This window comes from Lithobates pipiens, unplaced genomic scaffold (genome assembly GCF_037356315.1).
Source record: "Lithobates pipiens isolate NorthernLeopardFrog02 unplaced genomic scaffold, aLitPip1_a1.2 Scaffold_3, whole genome shotgun sequence".
Lineage (NCBI taxonomy): Eukaryota > Metazoa > Chordata > Amphibia > Anura > Ranidae > Lithobates > Lithobates pipiens.
The window spans coordinates 121,499,299-121,524,801 of NW_027507790.1; the positions used below are offsets into that span (position 1 = coordinate 121,499,299).

The window sequence follows — 25,503 nt, forward strand, 5'->3', positions numbered from 1 at the left end:
AATTTAGAACCTTAGTTGGAGCCTCTATTAAAGCCTAGTACATGGGCTGAATGTCGAGCAGCATCGGTTGCTTCTATTGAACCAGCCGACATTTGGCCATTGTGTATGGCAGTTGGTCTGACAGAAGCCAAGTGTTCAGCTGGCCTCTATTGAAGGCTCATGACCGTTAAAAGGTCTGCTGACTGACTCCCGTTCAGTGCAGTGAATTGTGGTATCCCCCTGTCAGAGACTAATAGCTCGGCAGGGGAGATCACTGTACTGACGTTGTATTGTTAGTACAGTGGCTCCGACCTGAGCTGTCAGTCCTTCTTTTTTTTTTTTCTTTTTTTAAGCTAGTCGTGTGTACTAGGCTTAAAGAGGGAAGATTTTTTTTTTTGCGTGAGGTCTGATTCTATAGAATGTGGTAAGTCGCAACATTTTTTGTTGCGCACACAAAACAGTTTAGTGTGGACTTTAAAATCGCAAACGTTGACCGCTTAGAAGAAAGTGTCCATCTACTCACTGCAATACATATTTTTTACATTTATTATTTGATTCATGTTGGTGAGTTCCTTGTATCTCTCGGGTAATCCAATTCCATAATCTACTCAAATATCTGTGATTCTGCTCACCATTCAATGCTGCCCCTGGAGGTTTTGAGACCGCATGGGGAGACCTGCTTTTTTTTTTTTTTTTTCTTCTGAATTTTCTATTATATGCAGTAAGTTAAACATAAAAACAGGGAGATGAAGTTTCTCTAAAATCAATGGGCAAGTGGGCATAATTTAGAGCTCAATTACTTTGACACCCGAGTCAAATATGTGTGTAACATGGATAACTGTATGTGCAAGTCCATCCAAGAGGAGAGCCCGTAAATGGAAAATGTAGGTTTGAACTATGCCCAAAACGCTAGAACATAGTGTGTGTGTGTGTATGTGTATATACATACATACATACATACATACATACATACATACATACAGCATTGTAAAGCCATCTATAAGAGATGTGTCTAACAGAAGAGGTTCGGATACAGCTTAAAGCCATTGTGTGTATATATTTTCTGCTACCTAGATTTTCCAGCTTCTATTTCTCACTCCATTCACATAGTTTTCTTGCTTTTGCAGGATTAGGTATAAAGAATGGTTTTTATGAAAAAGGATTAGTGATGATTCACAGGCCCTGTTCTGTGGGGTTAGTGCTGCAGGAAGAAACTGTGCTACACTCCGGCAAGATAATTGGTGGCAACGGAAGGCTTGCAAGTCTTGTGTGGTGTAGCACAGCAAGCGAGATTAAGAAAATGGACATCTTTTTATTGGATCTCAGTGTATTGATATCTGTAGTACCTAAGAGTTATTGCATTCATTTCCAGCTTCTGGCTCTCCAGTGTTCCTTGGCATATGGGGGTTGTGTATAATAAAGTATTCAGCTTTCCCAACAAATGTCCAGTTATTTTTCCCTAGAAAGTGCTTTCGACATATTACTCAAGGGAATGGCTTACTAACATTATTCTTTTTACTGGGCAAATAATTTACTGAGATATTTTACCCTGAGGTAGAAAAGAGTTGTGATTACTTGACTTTATAGTCTTACTGTTTAAAGGGGAAAGCCAAGATAGTGTTTGTTTTTATTTTTTATCTAATAATAAAATGCAATTAATATCCAAATTAGAACCAGATATTGTTCTACATAAAGCATTGTCTGTCGGCCTTAACTATAATCTCTTACCCTCAGTCACCAATCAGATTCCAGCTTGCTTAGGAACTTTTAATCTGATTGGAAGGCAAAACATCTGCATTTCTTTGTAAAAATGTGTTAATAGGTTCCATTTCTTTACACTACTTCATGGTAGTTGAAAGCACAACTCCTACTAGAATAGAGCATGGGGTTCTCCCTATGCCTATTGTGACTTTTTTTTTTTTTCCTTACGTTCTCACTTCAAATGCATGCTAGCCATATATTGCTTAAATTGCCAAATCTTCTAAAATTCGAACAATGGGTGCCAATATCTGCACCAACAGAACAGGTTTGACAAAAAGTCCGTTTAAAAATGCATGCTGGAAAACTGTTGGTCGAACAGTGACTACATGTCTTCAGTGAAATCTACATATGTATGGCTATCCTTGTTACTGATATCAAATATATAGGATTATTTACATACCATTTTATAATATGATGAATCCGGTTAGACCAGTGGCCTTTTGGACTTTAAAAGTTGTTTGTGCCTGTAAAAAAAATAAAAATAAAAAAAATAATGCAGCTGGAGCTTTATACTGCTGATTTTGTTAATGAGCTATGTACATTGGAGTCCTGCATTATGTGACAATACAAGATGCATACAAGCATGATGCCCTTTTGGTGGATGAACAATGGCGTTAAAGGTGAAAATTACCATAGCCTCCTGCTCAGCTGCTTCTGGGGCTCCCAGGATAGCAGCTTCAGCACCATTTATGATTATCGCATATGATTGGAATTTGGCATTCTACCAGAATGCCAGTAATTATGCTAAGTGAGTCAAAGGCTGCATTTCTAATTTCAGCTGGAAAGCTTTGATATTTGTTTACAATTCTGTTAATATCATTTTAGCAAACCTTTTTCAGTGTAGTGATTCAGTCTGACAGGTTACCAATTAATTTTGGACACTTGACATGACAGCCAAATTACCAGTAGATATACAGGAGCTGAGCCATTACAAATCTTGGGCAAGGGGTGGGGGAGGAGAAGTATATATCCATAAACATCGAGGAGACCACTTGGCTTTAATCTGCTGCTCTAAATCAGAAGTTGATATGCAGGTACAGGCACTAGATGTGGAAATCCAGGAGTCTGGTTACAGGCTGTTTGCCTCATAAGGATTTGCTATGAATTTTAAGGGGGCAGGGGGAGGCTTTCTTTTTTTTTTTTTTTTTTGTTTGTTTTTTAGGAACGGTTTCGTGAAAAAAAAAAAAAGTGGCGCACCCCCTAAAATTCATAAGTTCATACCAGGCCTTAAGCCAGGTATGCATCTTGGATACTTTGTAAGGGAGGGTAGTGTGAACGTTCTGCAACATGCCTCATGTTATCGCCACATTTTTGATTCCCAAGAGGGTGGGGGGGTGACTTATCAGAATTTGGAAGCCCCCTTTATAGTAAGGGGCCCCCAGATATCCAGCCTTTCCCTATAAATAAATTAAAATGTTGTACATCTATTTACTCCTTTTTTTTTTTTTTTTTTTTTTCCTCAAATATTTTAAAGCAAATGGGAGCACCTACAGTTGGGTCCGTATATATTTGGACACTGGCTCAATTTTCATACTCTGGCTCTGTATGCCACCAGAATAAAAGTAAAATTAAACAATCCAAATTTGAAGTGCAGACTTTCAGCTTTAATTAAAGGGCTTGAACCTAAATATCAAGTACAAATTTTAGAAACTGCAACCATTTTTATACACCGCGCCCCCCCCTCCCCATTTTTCAGGGGTGCAAATGTAAGTGGACAAATAAATATAATCTTAAATAAAATGTTCATTTTTAATATTTTGTTGAGAATCCTTTACTAGCAATGACTGCCTGAAGTCTGGAACCCATGGACATTACCAAAGACTGGGTTTCCTCCTTTCTGATGCTTTGCAAGGCTCTATCTGCAGCAATCTTCTGTCTTTTGTTTGTGGGCCTTTCTGCCTTTTTAGTTTTTTACTTCAGCAAGTGAAATGCATGCTCAATTGTGAAATCAGGTGATTGATTTGGCCATTGAAGAATATTCCACTATTTTTCCTTCAAAAGCTTCTAGGTTGCTTTTGCATTGTGTTTTGGATCATTGTCTATCCAGACTGTGAAGTGCCGTCCAATCAACTTTGCAGCATTTGGCTGGATCTGGGCAGACAGTGCATCTCTAAGCGCTGCAGAATTCATCCAGCTGCTTCTGTAGCATTATCAAAAAACACCAGTGCCAATGGAAGCCAAGCATGTCCATGCCATGACACTGCCTCCACCATGTTTTACAGATGACTTTGTGTGCTTTGGCTCATGAGCTGTTCCAAGCTTTCTCCACACTTTTTTTTTTTTTTTCTTTTTTCCCGTCATTCTGGTACAGATTAATCTTGGTTTCATTTGTCCAAAGAATGATTTTCTAGAATTGGTCTGGCCTTTTTTTTTAGATTGCTTAAAAAAAAAAAAAAAAAGTCTAATCTGGCTTTTCTATTCTTCAGGCTTATGAATGTTTTGCACCGTGTGGTGAACCCTCTATTTGCTCTCATGAAGTCTTCTCTTGATTGTAGACTTTGACAATTGTACACCCACCTCCTGGAGAGTGTCCTTCACTTGTCTGGATGTTGTGAATGGGTTTTTCTTTACCATAAAGGGGATCCTGCAATCATCCACCACCTGTTATCTTCTGTAGATGTCCATGCCTTTTTATGTTGCTGAGCTCACCAGTGCGTTCTTTCCTCAGAATGTACCAAACTGTTGATTTGGCCTGAGTGTGTACTTTCAACTAATATCCATTATACAACTATAGCTTGAATATATTTTGGTAAATTGAAAAAAATTTAATTGTGGTGATGTGTCCAAATATTTGGAGCTAACTGTATGATGTGAAAATATTTTATTAAAAATGTCCCTCAATGTAAACCATCGTCGGACATGCTGTTGTGCGATGTAGCTCCAACATCAATCATGATGACCTGCTAGGCAATTTTGCCTGGCTTCACAACGACAGAGCCACAGCCAACTTCTCTGTTTACAAACAGGCCAGGGTCTGCATCCCTTTAGACGTGATTTCCTATTGGGATTATCTCACCAAATATTGCAAGGGATGCCTGAAATTTAACTTGTATCTTGTTCAGACTTCTGGGAAAATCAGTGAGCCAATAAAACAAGTAGAAAATGTTTCTAGTGGGTGTTCAGAAAACCCCCAAGTAGCCATATTGAATTTTACAGAAAATTGCAGCACTGCAGATTGAAAAGGAAAGGTAATATTTTTTAATCCATTACAATATGACTTTTATACGCTACAGATTTTTATGTGCAATTTTATTCGCACAAAAGTAGAGTTAGCCCTTTAAAAGTGGCATTAAAAGGGTAACGCCTACTATTCTGTAACTTCACATGCAGTTTTATGGCATCCCCCCCAAGCATGATTTGTGTATTACTAATGTTGTCCTTTAAGCAATATTGTAAGACCTTCTCCCTGCTGAACGGTAATTAAAAAATGTTGTTGGTAAAGGGTCCCATTGAAGTGTTTTAAGTTACCAATACCACCTCTTCCTTCAACAATAGCTTGCAATTTATTCGATTAGTGCAAACTTCCTGCTGGCTTTACAGCACCTCTTGTGAACTGAACTTTGTTTGGTTCACTCATCCCTTTTAGTGACATTCAACCAGTGGGTAGGGTCCAAAAAATGTGGACTTTTAAGGCATAGAAGTTTAACTTCCTATGTATGCTAATAAAAGTTATTTCTACATTAAGAATGAGGTACTTTGTTTGTTCAGCTGTTGATTTAGCATTATCGGTATTTTGGTTTGCAATGGAATGTTCCAGTATAGTTTGTCTTGGTGGTCCAAGTATTATTGGGGTTCTGCAATTATTTGTTTTTGTTTGGTAAAAAGTTCAGTTGGAGTGATGAATTACTTAATTTACTTAATATAAAACATGTTTATTATATGTGGTAATGAAATGGTATGCAGGTTCACACAGAGGTCCTGTTAAAAAAAAAAAAAAAAAATTCACTGCAGTGTAAGCGGAACATAGTATAATCACTAGATGCCTTATTTTTGGAACAATGGTTGCTGTTCAGCACCATGTGTGCACTCATATGAAAGATGTTTTAGCAGCTGTCAGGTAAACTTGTGAATATATTCTACTAGAACACATGGAACACAGTCCACAGCTTTTATTTTGTATACTATCTGGACTCCTTTTTATTGAGGCCCTATTCACACCATGTCATACATAGCCTCCCTACATTCATGGGGGAGCGCATTTCAATGGATGGCTCTATGTGCATTAACCGTGACAAAGTAGCTTATGCACACATGCGTGTTTTTTTTTTTTTTTGCGCATCTGTGTGCTGCATTTGGGTGCCAGTAGCCACTTCCCACCCAGCCTATAGCAGAATGACGGCTGGCTGGTGGTTAAGTTATCCTAACTGGGCGTCATATGATGTCCAGTAGGATAACAGCCATCGCACACCCGTGGGGGGGGGGGGTGCGCGCGCGCATCACAGCGATCGGTGGTGCGGTGTGTCAGTCTGACACACCCCTACACAGCTCTCGGTAAAGTGTCCAATCACAGCTGATCACTATGTAAACAGGAAAAGCTGATTGGCTTTTCCTCACTCGCATCTGACAGACGCAATTAGAGGAGAGCTGATCGGCTGCTCTCCTGACGGGGGGGTCTGTGCTGATTGTTTATCAGCGCAGCCCCCCCCCCCCCTCGGATGCCTGCCTGGGACCACCAGGGATGGCCACCACACTGGACCACCAGGCAGCTGCCAATAGGGCAATTAAAAATGCGTGCCAGTGCCACCAGTGATGCATATCGGTAAGGTCTATCAGTACCCATCAGTGTGCACCAGTGCCACCTATCAATGCCCATCAGTGCTGCATCAGTGTCACCCACTAGTGCCCATCGTCGAATCCTATGAGTGCCATCTCATTGGTGCCACCTCATTAGTGCCCATCAGTGAAGAGGGAAACTTGCTCATTCACAAAATTTTATAACCGAAACATAGCTGCTTTTTTTATTTATTTTTTATTTTTATTTTTTTCTAAACCAATAAAAAAAAGAGGTGATCAAATACCACCAAAAGAAAGCTCCATTTGTGGCAACACAATTGCCAAAATTTAGTTTGGGTACAGTGTAGTATAACTGTGCAGTCATTTAAAAAGTGACAATTGGCTTGGGAAGAAAGGGGGTGTAAGTGCCTGGTATTGAAGTGGTTAAATGGCCAAGAATAAGCTGCCAAACCTCTCATATGGGAGGTGTGTGTGTGTGTGTGTGTGTGTGGTATGTATGTATGTATGTGTAAAGTATGTCCCATGCGCAGCTTCCTGGCTGATGAATGCAAATGTTCCGCCAGTATTTTATGACATACTGCATTTATCTTGCCATCAATATTGACCAAATTTCCTTTGCAGCTCGCACATCTCCAAAACTTCAGCGCTCCACCTCCATGTTTCACAGTAGGAATGGTGTACCTTTCAATTTCCACTTCTTTATTGGTTTGAACACTGCTGATTGGCACTCAATTCCTTGGATATCTTTTTATATCTCTTTCCTGTTTTATACAGTTCAACTACCTTTTCCCACAGATCCTTTGGCAATTCTTTTGCGTTCCTCATGACTCGGAATCCAGAAAAGTCCGTGCGTTTTTGGTGCATTTTGCAGATTTGCACTACAGCCCATTTAACATGGTTTTATATGGAACACGTTCTGTAGTGCAAATCTGAAAAATGCAAAAAGCGCAAAAAATGCATAGATGTGAATCCAGCCTTAAAGAGTACACACAGTTGAGCGATAATAAATGTCTTCAGCCAAACACTAACCATGAGTGAGTTTTTTGTGTTATCATTCATATTCTGCCAAATGGCCAAGAAATCATGCATTCTGTCAGGGCATGTCAACTAAACTTTGTGTGTGTGTGTATATATATATGTATGTATGTGTGTGTGTGTGTATGTATATGTGTGTGTGTGTATATATGTATATATGTATATATATATATATATATATATATATATATATATATATATATATATTGTGTGTGTGTGTATATATATATATATATATATATATATATATATATATATATATATATATATATATATATATATATATATATATATATATATATATATATATATATATATAATGTGTGTGTATTTATATTTAATTTTTTTATGTTTCTCTTGTATGCATTCCCTTGTAATGCATACTCCTTGATACAATGTTAAAGTGCTAGTGACACAGGAACTATAGGAAACATTTGTATTAAGGTGTACTTGTCCTAAATTCACTTTATATCAATGTGGCACGTTAGGATTGGCAAACACATTCTAACTATATATTGCTATGGATACAAGTTGCTGTTCTGAGACTCCATCATCCTAGATGACTTGGTCTCTGGCTACCAATCTTTAAAGGGCAACTCCACTTTTCACAACTTTATATTGTAATTGAGCGTTAATACAATTTTTACTTTACTTTTTTTATTTTTGTTTTTTTTTTTTGTATTTGTTTTTAGGTATATTCAGTATCATTGGAAATGGTTTCCCCTTTGCCAAACTGTGAGGGTACATCTTGATCTCATAGGTTTTCATTAGGTCATTTTTAATTTCCAATGAAAAAATAGTTGATTCTTATGCTGTTTAACAAGTACATTACATCAGTGTTGCCCATATATGTATCTATTGTTTATGGAGATCTACAAAATGTGAGTTGACGGTGGGAGCTTAAAGCGGGATTCCGCTGCCGTTTTTTTTTTTTTTTTTTACCTGTGTGTCACTGGTGGGCGATTCCTACGGTGTCTTTGCAGTCACGATCGGCGTCTTTTTAACCCCCAGCGTGACTATTTCATTGCTAAGGAAAACTTTTAAAAAAGTAGTCCGGCGGTTTCCATTTTCACTGTGGGCGTTTGAAGCCCACAGGCATTTACTTCCTGGATGTGATGATGCTGAGCTCCCAGCATCCACCGCTCCATCTCGCACATGCTCATTGAGTGTCCTCTTTGTTTTCCTTCCTCTTGCCTCATGTGCTATAGTGGTAATGGCAGATAGAGCTGCCTGCCCACTTTCAAAATGGCAATTTCGGACATGCCCTCGTCACGTGACCGGCGTCCTCCTTCCGAAATCTCACGAGATTTCGGCATGACTGTGTCCCCCACTGATTCCTAGGAAATAGCTAAAAAAGTTCCCAGGGACCATTGCGAAGCCGATAAACACGCCTACTCCCACGGGAGGTGAGCCCGGAAGTCGGCATAAACATTAAAAATAAAAGGTAAATACTGCATATTATTTTATTTCAATGGTCATAACTGCATCTATGTTCCAAAGCCATTTGAATAAGATGAACTTGCAATTTTCTGTACAAAACCGCTTTAAGATGTTTGGGAACATTGCATTCTTATATGCCTATGGACACAAGGGCAGCAGTCTAACCTAAAGTACCTCTCCTGAGCTTTACGTGTGGTAGGGAATGGTTTTCTGCTTTCTGTGGCCCTCCATTCATGAGATTTCCTCTCGGTTCATTGGAGGTAGGTTGTGACAGTTTTTCCTATCAGCAGACCTGGATGTGCGTGTGTGTGTGGTGTGAGGCTTGTCTATGGGTATGTAAATAATTTTTATATACAGTATTGGCAGATTATGCTGTTCATATAGTTTCGTTTCTCTACCTGTGTTTTTTGCCAACTGGATTCTAATATATCTGAATGTTTTAAACTCAACTTAGCTTGGCTACATTTGATTTATTATTATTTTTTTTTTCTGGTAACGCGCTTTAACGGTTCATGAACACCAGCCCCATTTTTTCCTTATTTATTTCAGTTCATACCAATGCACTGGGCAGTACTACACAGCATAGCGGCACACTGCAATAGAGTTGAATAAAATATTGTTTTCTTGCATTTCATTAGCGTTAACGGTAAATAGTGCTATGTATTAAAACAATGCGTCAAACCGTCCCTACACAACACATACCGGCGGGCCCTAAAGCTTTGCACAAAAGTATGATAGTTGTTGGGTGTGACTGGAAAAGTTTGTTGTACGGTCGGTGACAGCAGAATTGCAGTGCACTTAGGGTAGGTATTCTCTACAGGGCAGAACCTGTTCAATGGTTCCCAAGTGTTTGGTGTAATGGAAAATGTTAGGGAATATTTTTAAATGATTATGTTCTTTTAATTGTTTTATTAATGATTATAATATTCAGGTTACATTAAATGTGGTCCATCGGCTAGCTTTTAAGGTGTTTTTACAAACAAACGTCTCCTGAATTTTTGTAAGCCCATTTGGTCATTGTAGCATTAACCTCCCTAGCGTTATGATTAGTTCTGATTTTAGGTGCTGAAAGCGGTACAATTATTTTGCATGAAAATTTAGCGTTTTTATATTGTAGGCCTGCAATTCTTAGGAATAACTCAAGTCTGTTCAAACCAGAGTCCAGCAGACATCCCTGGTATGATAAAGTTTATAATAAATAATGATGATAAAAAAAAATATTCAATAATGTAATCAAATCCAAAAACACTGAAATTTGCTCATTTGCAGAATTGTCGCTGTCATTAGATTTAGTGTTTGTTTGACGGATCTCCCCACAAAAATCGCTATTGCTCAATTCTGCAAGTGATTTATAATTTATTATTGCTGTTTTCTAGTTGGTCTAAAATCACTTTTGATATAAAGAGACACTTTTTGGTTGCTATGGACAATCTCCAAATTCCAGGCAGAAAAAACAGCATTTATAATATAAAAGTGCATGCAGGGCACTGGACAGACCACTAGGGACAAAGGGGTGTGTAATTTTTTTATACAGTACTGTAATCTGTAAGATTACAGTACTGTGTGTGTGTTTTGTGTGTTTTGACATTTTTTGAATTTGGCGCCGATCTCCACTCCCGTGAGCCGTAACTTTGCAGGGAATGGAGCTCGGCGGCACTCGGGCACTGTGTGAATCAAGCGGAGGACAGCTCGATCACACAGCGTGGAGGACGTCACTGGATCCAGGGGACAAGGTAAGTAACTTCTCCCTGTATCCAGCGATGCGATCCCGTGTCTGGCTCGGAGTTACCGCTCGTGGTACTGAAATCCCAGCCCGAGCCAGACTCGGGATCACCACCAGGGAGGTTAAGGAATAGTTTGCTGGGCTCCACCAACCATCCTAAACTGAGGAATATTCTCTTAAATTTGGGATAAATTATGGAATGAGACAGTAAACTGCCTTTTTGTTTGATGTGCCATGCACTAGTTCAGTTGGAAGGCCTTTTGATTCCTTTTGTCCCTTCTTACCATAACCTTAATTGTTTTTGTTCCTGGAAGCCTGATGATTGAGAATATAAAGAATGTGCCCCTCTTTGCCTCCTCTTCCTCCCTGTATAGTCTAAAGATGGACCCAGAAACAAGTGATTTCATGATTAGTAAAGATGTTGTAATGTTGCATCTCTTTGAATGTCGCTTTTTATCTTCAAAATATATACATGCAGGGCACAAGGCTTTGAATGGAAAGAAACTGAATATGGGGTCTGGTCTTTTGATTGTCTACAATAGCTCTAGTTCTCTGTTACAGGTGCTTCTAGTGGCCCCTTTATCTTTTGTTTGGTTATCTTCAAAAGTGTTCTTGAAGTTCATTAGAGCCTATTCTAAAACAGTTGGCGTCATTGTTCTTTCTTTAGGTGTTAAGGTGAAAATGGTCACATTTAAAAATGCAGTGTTTGTTGTCAACATACGCAATGGATTTTGCAACCTAGCACCAGTCTTTTACATTTTTTGTTACTTAAACCTGGTACTTTTGTGATTGAGGAGAATAAGCAGGTTTTGTTATTTTTGTTCATGAGTTATAGCGCCTTGGGATTTTCACCCGACTCCACATCCTCCTGTTTGAAAAGCATCTCTAAAAAGAAAACATGAGAAGTGCAGGGTAACAGATGCTTTATCAAAAACTGGAAGCCGCTTTCTCATTTCTATTTCTGCTATATATCAATGCAAATATCAGTGAACAGGTGGCTCATGGGATCCCCAGAGACTGTTTACAGTAAAGGTTACAACCAGAATCGATCGCCTTGAGCCGCTTCCAATTTCAGCGTGGGCTGTTTGTCTTCACTGTCCAAAGTGGCAGCATCTTATTAGAGCTGCATTTATTAAGGCTGTGTCTGTTAAGAAGCCAGGAAGCAACCTGCTTATATATTTTTATCCTACTTTTCTCCAGTAACTGTAGCCAAATGCAGGCTTTTGGAATGATTTAGAGTTCCAAAGAAATAACCTGTCCTATGTTTCATTCTACTGTACTAAATGGATAATGTTTCTTCTACAAAAGTTCAAGATTTTTTTCAAGGATACAGCGAAGACCTAATAATAAAGCAGATTGTCATAAGTGTATACATGGCAGGGTATCACATAGGCTTGACGATAGAGGCAAAATGAAGCTGCATCCATTGTAAAGGTTTTGTTGGTTGAGCACTGATGGAAAAAATAGCTTATGCAGGTTTGACATTGCCAGTGTTAATGAGGCCTAAGAAAGGGGGAGAGGAGGGGTAAGAGCATAAGGTATATGGGGGGGGGGGGAGGAGGCTGGAAAGAGGGAATCATGAATCCTGGAGTGGGGTGATTGGGATGAGGGCAGTGCTCAAAACAATCAGATGGCTAGCACAGAGTCCTCCAAACCCTGAAGGTTGAGAGTATCCAGGGTTACCATATAAGGAGAAATGTTGGTGTGTATGTCTACTAGGATATGTAAATTTGTCATTGATCAGAATTCCTGTAAGTCTATTTTTTTTGACTGCTTTGAAACTTAAGGTGGGTGTTTTGGTAGTCGTTAGCCTGGTGGCTCTGTAAATTAACAAGCATAGTTAAGGTGGGGTAGATTTACTGAGCAGTACCCAAGGTTTTTAGAGTTTTGTGAGAAGTTATGTTTGAATGAGGTATAAACCCATATGCAAATACCATTCTGAGTAGGACAGGTTCACCAAATGTGCGCCATCATGCTTGGGTAGGGACAACCATAGACAAATGTAGAAAAGTGATATTACATTTAGGTACCATTGCCTGTAGAGAACTTTTAGGTGTTGTCTAGAATTTTTACATTTTCTGAAGCTTTTAGCTGTAGCCTGCCACCATGTGTTCTGCAAGCTGTCAGATGTTAAGGAGGAACTGTATCCCAGTGGGTCTGATATGTTCTAGTAACTGTACAATGAGAAAGACCCTATAGGAGCATACATTGAGGCTATCGGGCCAGGTGCATGAGAATCAGATTGGCATTTCTTAAATGGGCTAAGTATATAAGGGGCAATGTTTACAAAGCAGTATTCGCATGTATTGCCTCATTTGAGCTAGTGATAGTGTACTCTTAGGAGTTTATGTGAATGGTGAAGTCTTTACGCTGTCTAGAAATAGTAGTGTACAAGTTTTCAAGGTTCCTCCCCATCTAACAGTATACAGTGACTTTTGTTTATAAGTGTAAAATGTACACACAAAGTTCAAATAAGTGTTGAAAGTGTTACCAAATCCAGGACCATGCATTTACTATATCTGGTCTCCCACAGTACACAGAACATGGAAATGCAATAGTTTTAGTAAATATAAACTGCTAAATACCCTTTCTTATCAGCAGTATAAAGTAGTCTTGTGATTTCTATCAGTGTCTAGTTACAGCTTGGAGAATGATTTTTCATTCTGCTCTGACTGTCCTATGAGGATGCATGACCCCTTGCCCTCTGTCTGGACAGTGCTGATTGGCCCTGTGCTTATCACATACACCCTCCCAAGAAAAAACTCACTAGCAATAAACCCCAAACTGAGCATGTGCAGAGTGCCCCTAAGGCGCTGTCCTATCAGGCGATGTTTTGGGGACTAGGGGAGAATCATAAACAGGATCAAACAGCCTTTTTTACACAGTGCAGAAGATTAACCCCTTAGGTTGTACTGTGAGTATAACAAGCACACTTTACTGTATATACAGACTGATTTTACTATTGTGGGTTTAGTAACACTTTAATTATAATTTCTACAGCAAGAAAATCATTATCCCAGTCCAGGTAAACAAATGCACTTTTACAATCAAGCATAAGGTTTACGTTCTTCCACTGCAAAAAAAAAAGTTTTTACTTTTGTAGTCCAGAACCTTGTAGCTTCTGATGCTTTCTGTCCTTACCCACCCACTCGATTACACGATGCTGATGGAAAAAAGTATTTAATGCAAAGCATTAAAGAGAAAGTAAAGGCGATTTAAAAAAGAAAAATGCAACCTGCAAGGCAAAGGCATAATGAGCTAGTATGCATAGCATACTAGCTCATTATGAATAGCTTACCTGAGAACCAAGCCCCCGAAGCGGTCCTCCATCGCCGCCGCTGCCATGTATCTCCGAGTGACTTCCGGGTCTCACTGCTCCGACGCTGTGATTTGCCAGAGCCGCAATGATGTCACTCCGGCGTATGTGCACGGGAGCCGACACGAGCGGCATATTGCCGTGATCTGCGGCCTGCTCAGTGCGCCTGCGCGCCGCTGTCTACTGCGCATGCACTGTGGACAGCGGTGCCTCTTGTAAATATCTCCTAAACCGTATAGGTTTAGGAGATTTCTTGGACCTACAGGTAATCCTTAGTCTAGGCTTACCTGTAGATCAAAGTGGTTTGTAAGGGTTTACAACCACATTAAATGCTTAAATGGAATCTTTGGAATTTTTACTCTGACATACTTGGTAGGAAAAAACAATAAACAAAAAAAAATTATATTTATATTATTATAAAATATATTCGCATCATCGATCACTTCTAGCATTCTCAAACGTTGGCATGGGTTCTTGTCTATGCAGTATTGCTCAACTGCAATGATGGCTCCAAGGAGCTCACAAAGATGGCTATGCAATTTGGAAGGAGTACCTGGATTGCAAGCCTAGTATCTATAACAAATAAGTCTAAAATATTATAAATATAATATGATATATATATATATATATATATATATATATATATATATATATATATATATATATATATATATATATATATATATAATATTATGCTCTTTAGCTAAAACAAGGTGTAATTTATATTTCAGAAATGACTGCCATGTTTGCTGCTGATTACTTTGCATTCTGTTTATCAAATTATTGCTTGGCAACTTATATGGTTTGGCATTTATACATAACCAAGCATAGGCTTTAGAGATAATGAAAAAAGTAATAACGTGAAAAGCAATTTTAATTTTACTAGTCCCCTATTTCTGGTGCCAATTTATATTCATACTGTAATAATACATAATAATATAAAAAGGTTACTGAAAAGCTGTATGAGTCACTCAGTACTTTCAATGAATTGTTCCTGCCCCCAGTTCTGTAATTAGAAATTATACTATGAACTGATGGGCATTTTCACATTTCCTGTATGTTCAAATATAACATTACAGGTTTTGAAAATGATCTTGCTGCCTTGGCCTTTGACGCGCTTGGCCTGCATTAACATGAGCATGCTTAGACCTATGTTGATCCTGCTGCTCACACTGAGGATATAGTAATCCTAACTAGCAGGAAAAGCATTTAGGCTCCTACCATGACCACTGTATATGCTCAGGGCCCCATATAGATAAGCAGGCCCTGTAGGATGTAACAGTGGGTGTGCCAGCAGTATGATATGGGAGGTAAAATAAATGCTATCGTTTTGCAACGTTTAGCTTGCCTTTTAAAGACCTGACGAGAAACGTTCTAGATAATTGGAGAAAAAAGAATCAAAGGGTGTGTGGCTAGATATTGGCTTACATGGAAAGACTGTTGTGTTTTATAATGGGAGCAATGACGTTGATAACCATTATTCTGATGAGAATACAGATCCATGTCCCTCAGCAGCATCTTCTTGGTTTTTGGTAAATTTTCAGATCATTGATTGTATAACGAATTCAAGTAATTGTTACATTATCCAAATAACAATGGAAAAGTTCTTTCTGAAGGTGTTAAGGTGAAAATGGTCGCATTTAAAAATAGTGTTTGTCATCAACATGCACAATAGATTTTGAAACCTAGCACCAGTCTTTTTATATTTTATTTTAAGCCTGGTACATTTGTCACTGAAGAGAATAAGTAGGTATTGTTTGTTTTTGCGTTAAACTGCCTTAGGATTTTCTTCCAACTCCACATCCTCCTGTTTGAAATGTATCTCTTAAAGAAAACATGAGAAGGACAGGATAGTGGATGCTATATCAAAAAGTGGAAGCCGCTTTTTTATTTCTATTCTTGGCTATGGATGGAGAATGTGGGAAACATTTGGCTTGACTCTAGATTATTGAACCACAAAAGAGAATCAAAGAATGTGGAACTCAGACACTGGCATGCATGTAAAGATTGGTACAATATTGACAGTAATGGTGGAGAAATGTATATGAGAATTCAGATTCTCAGCAGTATACTCCTTTAGGAAAAGTTCAGCTCACTTTTTACTTGTATATTGAAAATTCATGATGGTTGCGTGATCTAAATGATTTCACCAGATGGGGTTAACGTGGTTTCCTGTCTTTGAATATCATGTGGATGTGCCAGATACCTAATACCACAAGCTTTATGAAATGGGTGGGGGGGGGGGGGGGTGCTGGTTTGCTGTGGGTTTACCAGAGAGTAGACCCACAGCAGGTGTGTTTTGTACAGTAAGTCATCATTCACACTTGACATGCATGTTTACCTTTTCAGTTCTTTGTAAACTGTAGCTCTTCTGAATGTACTCTTGGTTTTTGGGCACATTACTATAAAAGAGCCTTGCTGCTTGAATTGAACCAAATAGGTTTCTTAAAGGTTTTGAATTTTAGAAGCAATCCCGGACCCACTTTATTAAAAAAAAGCCTGCTAATTCTGTTTAATAGTGTTGTTGTTGTTTTGTTTTTGGTTTTTTTTTTTGTTTTTTTCTTGTTTTGTATGTGATTTTGTCACCTTCATTGAACATGGGGGATCTTGATGTGTTTTCTGATTCCGCATGTGATCTTAAAGCCGTCCTTGAACATGGCCAACTTGATCTCCATAAATTAAATCCAACAGATATTTTGTAACAACTTTATTGAAAACAGTCTTCGCAAAGTCTGATGTATTAGTTTATTAAATCTGGTGATCAAAATGCCCATATGTAAACGGTGGAGCTTTATGAAAATGTAGATAAGAATCCCATTTTAGTTTCAGAAACAATATATTTGCAATGCTGCGTGTTTGTGTCGTTCTATATCTATCCGAACAAAATGGACAGGATCACTAGGATTTTATTATGAGCTGCCAATTCAGCCATGGTTCACATCTGCGATGCGGGAACCGCGTTATTCCAGTGCTGCTTCTTGCATCTCCCTCACAGGCAGTACACACTGCCCTCTATGAAGCACTGTGTGTGTGTGTTAAATATAAATATATGTATGTGTGTGTGTGTGTGTGTGTGTGTGTATATGTATATATGTACATTTTTATTAAAAATGATTTACTCCCCAATGTCTTGAAGTGTTAAGAGTTCTTGATTTATAGCTGAAGTTCTTGAAGGCAGAAGGGAAATGGCTTGTCACGTTAGATACAAAGACTGCAGAAAATACATTTGTACCGTTACTAAACATCAGTTTTCCAATAGTCCATTAACATTTAAATATAAGGGGGTTAGTCACATGACCCATCCACTAGTCAACATGATTAGTGTGCCTAGATACAACAGTCAACCCAAGGACCAGAATGGTGCAAATAGTTTCTTCACAAAAATGACATTTTGCTAAGGTTGTTTTACAGCATGATCCTTAAAAGTGCGGCAGTAGAAAAAACAATCATACTTGCCTATTCTGATGCTGCATCTGTCCTCCTCCGCCTCTTGCATAGAGAACCGAGCAATTAAAGACCACTGATCACTGTCACTGGCTAGCTGCTCTGCCCCTCCAGTGCTCAGTAGAGGTCTGGCTGTGCAGGGGGTGGAGGAGGCTGGCTCAAGCTCTTAACAGTGTGTTGAAAGGCAGAGCCAGCTACTGGTCAAACATCTGGGGGGGATCACTGCTTTACATTTTTTAGATTCCCCCCCCCCCCCCAGAGTTTTCACAGGCTAAGTGACATCAGCAGACAGCAGGCTTTAGCCCATTGAACTGGCTGAAACTGGGTCATAGGAGTGCAGAACCAAGTGCATTCCTGAAACCCTTCTCCTTCAAATGTTGGAAAATACCCAAATATAGACAAATTCTTGTTTCAGAAGCCTCAATGTGGTTGCTATAGACACTGTCTTTTTAGGCAGTTTATCTAGGAGCCCCAATTCAAGTGTAAGGTCCTTGTCCAAGTTGAATTTTTATAAAGTAATCTAAAATACTTGTAAACATTAGAGGATTGTAAAACCCATCTACTGGGTAACCTTGAATGAAGCACATTTATCTTGAGTGACTTTTTGTTGAGGTAGAAGGCTACTGGCTGCATCTGAGTTGTTCAGATGAAAAACAACCTTTAGAACAGCAGTGCCAATGTCTGAAGGCCCTGTAAATATTCTGAAGCTACCCATACACACAAGCTCATTATACTCCCAGCTGACTGATTTTGGGGGTATGATCTGGATAAGTTTCAAGACCTTGTCCATACACTGCCTCTAGAGGTGTCTGGTCCGGTCCCCACCTTTACTCCTTTTCTTAAAAATTAGTTTTGCTTGGGTTACGTGTGTGTGTGTGTGTGTGTGTGTGTGTGTGTGTGTCTACCATAGGGTTGATTTACTAAAGCAAATGGGTTAACTTTTTTCCCCTTGGCTTAGCAAATGTGCTGAAAATTCACTTTTAAAAAATGTCCACAATCACGTTCTAAGAAATTGAAAAACAGTTGTTGGGCATGACTGGATGATTGAAGTCAGCAGCACCATAGTTTTTAAGCTGGCCATGGTCAAACACTAGGTTGACTTCTGTTCAATGGAGATGTTGGGAACAGTGTCTGCAGCCGCCGATCAGTGTATTCTGACAGCAAAGAATCACTGTCAGAATACAATGTACTGATTGGGGGGGGGGGGAGATAAATTCCTCCATTCACCTGGTTTAGTTTTTTCTTTTTTTTTTTTTTTCAATCTGCTGGCTGCATGAAAACAACTAATCCATCTATGGCCTGCTTTTTTAACCTAGGGAAAAAATTCCTTGCAAAATGAACAGCCTGTTTGCCTTCAGTAAATCAATCCCTTTAAGTTTGACGGGCTTAGGATGTAGCCATGGTTGGGTTTTGCACATATTAAGAACCAAGATCATTTAGACATGTTTTCTTTTCTCCACATTGTCATAAATGGTTGCGCTATGCTAGCCCAATTTCCACTAAGGGAGGATTTGGCACTGTGTAACTTCTGACAGCAAGGGGACTGATCTGGAACGTTTTTATTTAAATTTTTTAAAGTTTTTTGCTATTCGGTTATTGTAGGGGGAAAAAAACAAGTAATTCCAAATGATGAACATATTCTATTGGCATAAGGTCTTCAAACAATTCAAAAAATCTCTGACCAATTGGAGATTGTTGTCTTGTCACCACTTTGTGTATCCAGAGGTCAAATTTCCCAAGTCAGAAGGAAAAAATTCTGTGGCTTCAGGTGCTTGGTAATTGCAATGCTTACGGGCACATGTTGAGTCAAAACTATTTCCGATTGTGGACAGAGTGTCCAGACACAGCCTAATTTTTGCTTGAAATGTGAACAATTTTCCTTTTATAGTAATGAACAAAGTACAAGTTACTCCAAGTTCTAGCAGGCAGGTGATCATTTGAAAGGTTAATTTGATGCACAGGTTTTCCAGTGAATTGAAAAATCTTGTGCTCCCTTGTCTCTGCAGAAAAGGGAAGTGCCCTTAAACTCCTGCATGCATCACGTTTCAATAATCATTGTCCTTGGTAAGACAATAACATGGCTGGCCTAAGAAGAAATTCTTGCAGTCGCTGTCCATTATCATTAAATTCCAACATCGTAAGGGGTAATGAGATGACAAAGCCAATGTAAGATTCATTTTTTTGAAGGCACAGCTCAAACAATAACACAAGCAGATGTATGCAGCTTAGGTGATAGAACGTGAAAGATCTCTGTGTGCTACTTTCAATGTCTGTCTGTTCCACAATATGTGTGTTCTTAACTTGTTGACAGCATTAAATGTTGACATACAGAAGGAAACAAAAACCCTCAGGGAAAGACTATATTGGCTGCTTAGCCTAATGCGGCATATAAATAGAGAAACCAACATGAAACAATTCACTTACTGCAAACTGGAATCTAGAATAAAAACCTACTGCTTTCCTCCTCGTTATAAATGGGTGTACAGTAAACCATTGAAATATTAAATATTTGATTCAGGGCAATGGAAATGCTCATTTAATTACATTTCTCCTTTTTGAAGCCCTTCACTCCATGAAATAATGTGTCTAATAAAGCCTGCTTCCTTGGCAATAACAGTATTAACTGATAAGACATCAAAAGCCATAATAATCCTGTGTAGTACACAATAACACATGGATTCATGCCATAAGCTCAATAAGTACAATCATAAAATCATACCTTTCTATCATTTATGCCTGAACTTGTCTGTTTATTTAAAATGTACAATTTCCTCCATGCTCACTCAGTCTGCCTATTTACACAGTATTTGATGATGGATAAAGGATGATTTTGTGTCAAATTTTTCGATTCAAAATGTGCCCCTACCGCTATTTTTTTACTTTTTTAATATAACCATAAAGGTACCCATCAGTCACCATCAATAAATGCCTGCTCCCTGGTTCTGGTGATTTCATTACAGGCAATAGGATGATACATTTGTACAGAAAGTGCTGTGGAAACTGTCAGCTGATTTATTAATAATCTCTTGTAATTGTAGACATAAACCTAGCACAATGGCTCCTAGTAAGTGTTCTGATAAGATGACTATATGCTCATTTAGGGCCCATTCATATCACTTTGCAGTAACACGCCAGTGCACATTATATGCATTAGTGCAATGTGGTGCCATCCATTCTGAAGGGCATCCAATGCATCTTCCTGCGCTCCTGAAAATGCTGCAGTCACAATTTTTGACCCTTTTATAATAAGTATTTACCACACAACATGTCTGCATTTAATTCACTGCGGTGGACCAGGCCAATGTGGTGTGAATTAGAGATGAGAAAATATTTTGAATGGACAGCTTGTTCTTCTATCAATAAAAATCTACCTGTTATGTCTTGTCTAAAGTAACACAATAAATACTAGGATTTTAGCTAAAGTGTGGACTTTTTATACTTGTGGTCTTTTAAGTGTTTGATCATATCAATTGCCCCTTTCAGCAGTAGCTAGGAATACGCACGCTATAGTTATAAAGCTCATGTACCATATTGCCTGTTTGGTAGATCATTTGCAGAGCAATCTGAAAAAGGTCAGGCAGGCGCATTTATGACATATTAACTGTAAATGGCATCTCGGAGGTTTATTAACACGCGGCACACTGTTTTGCACACCAAATGCTAAGTGAGTCACAGCAGGCTCATCCATAGCTTTATTCTAAGAGATAATCTGACAAAGCATTGAATACAGTTTGGGAAATGGGCGTATAATTCAGGTGGGTTTTACGATTCTGGTATCCCACGGATTTTAATTATTCTTCTAGGCCGATATTTGAGATTGGCCAATTTGGCTTTAATTTGTTGTAGTTCATCATCCCATGCATTGTGAGCATCAATCACTTCATTTACTGTGTCAGCATATTCGCCCATTTTATTTTCGATATGGGAGACTCTGCCATCAGCTGCTTTCATTTCAGATTTGAAGTGGTTGGTGAGGGATACAATATCAGCATACATTGTTCTGCGTAGTGAAACAAGCATGTCTTTTTTAAAGTTGTGTCAATCACAGGTTAGTTCTTAGTAGAGAACTCCAAGATGGAGTAGTTCCCTGGTATCATTGAGAGAGATGTCTGTTTTCCCCATTCAATTCCCTCTATCGGCCTTTTGTAGGTTCTCCTGTTTTGCTTTAACTGGGCTGGATGAGGAGGAGGATGACTTGGAGTGAGGAATTTGCCCATGATGTGGCGTGTGCTTATGGAAGGAATAATGTTGTGCAACATCACCTTGTCCCGAATGGCTGCTGTGATCTTTACCAGCATGCTTACCGGCGCCACAGTTCACACTGTGTGATATGATCTGGGGGTGTCATGATCTTTGTATTGGCACCCACAGCAGTTCATAGAGGGCAGTGTTAAGGGAGATGCAAGAAGTGTGTGTGTGTGTGTGTTTGTGTTTGTGTTTGTGTTTGTGTATCTAGCTATATATCTATCTCCCATGAAGCTGCTTAAGGAACCCCAAATGGATCTTTAACAAAAAATGCCTTCAATGTTAAGATGCCTTCCTCTGTTCTTAGAGTAAAGGATCATGCAGTAAAAGAAAGCCATGGTATGAAACCTATTACTTCCACATGGGCATGGGTGGACTTTATAGAAGTTAAAATATGCCAAAGAATAAACAATTACCGTTTTACATGCTTACTGTAATTTTTTTGTTTACATTTTTCTGAATATTTAACTTTTTCAGAATTCAATGTACTGAATTTATCAGCAACATCAGAAGGATGACATTTGAGGCACTTTTGACACACTGTTTTAGAATTTAGTTTTTACTTTGTCTTAATCTTAGTATGCACAAATGCTTTTTGAAAATTCACACTATACATATTTCCTGCGGCAATTGGCATTTGAAAGAGAATAAGAAATTAGCGCTTTTTTGTATCTGTATATAAAATAAAAGTACATTTATAATTTATTTGCCCCTATTTTCTGAACATGATTTCGTAATTACGTTTGCATCTTCAACCTACATATTTCACTGAATTAACATTAATTATGTTTTTTGATGTGTGATGTCTTAGTCACTTGCTTTCTTTGAAAGTTTAATGACAACTTATTTTTATTTATTTTTTTCAGGGTGAAGTGAAAGGTAAAGTTTTCAAGTTACACTACTATGAGGTCAGAAGCTTTGCTGCTATATTTCACATTACTGCAATTCGCTGGGGCTGGATTCCCAGAAGATTCTGAGCCAATCAGTATTTCGCATGGCAACTGTAAGTAAAATGATTTACTGAACACACATCATTAAAGCAAATGTATTATGGTAGTAATTGGGCTATGAGGATACCAGCAGTTTAGAGGCAATATTTTATGAGATGGGAGCCTGCTGTGAATGTTAAAGTGGTAGTAAAGGTGTCTTTTGTAGTAATACCTACAGGTAAGCCTATAATATGCGGCAGTGATGTCACAGTACATGCGCACTGCGCTCTCAGTGAACAGTGTGCCGCGGCCGTGACTCTCTTGCACTTGCGTGGGAGTAATTATATCACTGCTCGGCCAATCAAGTGGCCGCAGCTCGCAAACCCAGAAGGAAGACCGGGTGAAAATGGAAGCCCCGTGGGCAATGCCTACTAGCACATTATGACATTAACTTGCAGGGGGTTTAATACTGCTTTAATGCTGAACCCCTCTATTCATTAAAATATCAATAAATGTATTTTATTTGGCCTGAGCAGTGTAAGTACCTGAATTTTAATTTGGCATTCATTCCTCACTCTCTATACAACAGGAGTGTGGTATAGTACTCGGTAGAGGGAGAAGCAGTTGTGCTGTAGTTCTCATTTGTTAAGGAGCATTTTGACAGGAGGAGAGAGCAGATGAGGTCATCTGTTGGTGCTTTGCTCACTGTACACTCATGGGGGGTCAAGACTTTCTAATTACTGCAGCTCACCTTCCATGCCAGACATGGCTTTGCTGTGTGCAGAACGTTTATAAGTTCTAGAACACAGGATGCAACAACTTTGACTATTAAAATAGATCCCTATTTCATCTTTTTTTTTTTTTTTCCTGGAGCTTACCTTTTAAACTAACCTCGGTGGGTTGGGACTTGTAAACGGGATGCCATTCCTTCATGGAAATGAAGCTTAACATTCCTTAGCTATGTTCTATGGACATGGTTGAGCGAATGTGTTCTAGTTTCATGGAGACTAAAATGGAAAGAATTGTTATACTTAGGATGTAGCATTAAACCTAACTACCAACGCTGCAGGATTGTATGTTCTGCTCCACAGACTCTGGCGTTCTATGATGTTATCACAAGTGTCAGGAACTTTTACACATCTGCTACGGATGTCCTTCACTAAATATGATGGAGGGATCAACAGAAGCTTCCACATTGCTAGTGAACCGTGCTTTGTTGGCTGACACTTGTAGTTGCATCATAGGACCCATACTCACTTTGCGCCTATAATTCCGTTACAATACTGCTCTGTTTATTACTTATCCCATAGCTCCAACTGTCCTTCATTTGGAATGCACTGTCTCTCTTTTGAGATGAAGTTCCCATGTCTCTTACAGCCTCAGTTGTCCCTCTTTGGTCTGATGTGTATATCCCAATCCATAGTGTACTATTTTACTGCCAAAATGCACTAAACCTTTTACTGCATTTGTTATTTTGAAAGGCCAAAATAAAGAAAAAACACACTTGTGTGGTTCAGCCAAGTATTTCCTGCATACAGTATCGGATCATTCTAGTTCGTGTAACTGGGCCATGGCAGGGAGCTGCTCTTTGCCTAAATACTTTGTGCTGAAAGGTGTCCCTCTTTATAATTTTAGAAATTTGGGATTGCTCTGTCTTCTATTGTATATTATTGTAGTGTTAGGCAGGTCTGTATCCTACGCAGCCGCACATACCTGTGCTTTTGAGTTCCCCCTTTCAATAATTCATACACTGCCAGTGACTTGTGCTAGCACAATAGTTTTTCTGCCTTGCTAAATTGAATAATAACGCTCCGTAATTCTGTGTGAGATAATGTAGCCCAAACTATAAATTACATGCTTCTCTATTCCAACAAGACTCGTGTGAGCAAAGAGAACCTCTTTATTTTGCCAGTAGAGATAAGTCACCCTTCAAAGTAGTCTCTCAAGCCTTTGTGCAGTTTGTGGAAGTTAGGTTTTCATTTCCTAATCTCAATACATTGTGCAAATTTGGGAGCTTTTCTCTGTTTTCATAAATCCTAAATTACTTTCAGTTTCAAAAAAGTGATGCAACAAAAGTACACTAAAATCCCTTGATGGATTTGAAACTTTAATTGCAAGGCAAGTATTTTTAGGTTGCAGACTCCAACGTTCTTTTGTCTCTACAGGGGATAATCTCTTGGCGTATCTACTGCTAATCTCTTCTACTAACCTTCTTAAAAGCTATAGGTTCTTAAGTACATGACCAGGCCCCTACTTCCCAGCCTTATCTACAAGCAGAATAGACTTTACTGAAAAGCGCTCTTTCCTCTAGCTTATCCTGGCTTTACACAGAGTGGCCTTCATGCTGTTCTTAAAGTATTGCCACTTGAATACCAGGTGCTAGCATGTTGACTAGGTTTAACTTTCTAAAATGCCACCTGTTAAACAATGAACCAAAGTGGCCTGAATATACAGCAGCAGCTAATTGGTTCAGCAAGAGAAAACTCACAGCTCCAAAGCCATAGAGATCGCTGTCTATTAAGAAAACCTGCTTTCCTGCCAGTGTTAAGCTGTAATTGTGATATTAATAATCGCAAATTCAATTACATGTATTAAAATGATAGAGACAGGGAAAATTAACACACATACCACATGCTTATGAAATTATAGAGGTAAAATTAAAAATGAACAAATCCAGGCTCATTCTCAATAACCTATTCAATTAAAGTTCATTTTAACATGCAAACTGCTCTTTTATATCATACGTTATGTATTTCCCTGCTTACGAAATGAACCCATTCCCAGCAGACGGCCTTTTGCAAAGTATATTACTTAGTTTATTCCAGGAGGATTGGTTATAAAACGTATAAAAAGAACACCTTGGGGTTTATTTACTAAAGGCAAATCCGCTTTGCACT

The 25,503-nt window shown here is 38.7% G+C and overlaps 1 protein-coding gene across 7 annotated transcripts in view; it reads left to right on the forward strand.

Moving 5' to 3' along the window:
* Positions 1–25,503, forward strand: part of SEMA6A (semaphorin 6A) — a 261,428-nt gene that overhangs the window by 73,922 nt on the left and 162,003 nt on the right. For all 7 annotated transcript variants that reach the window (XM_077462229.1, XM_077462226.1, XM_077462227.1 and 4 more), the window contains exon 2: positions 22,544–22,680. In XM_077462229.1, the coding sequence (XP_077318355.1) occupies positions 22,581–22,680 (100 nt within the window). In that variant the 5' untranslated portion in view covers positions 22,544–22,580. The remainder of the gene's footprint in view (positions 1–22,543; positions 22,681–25,503) is intronic.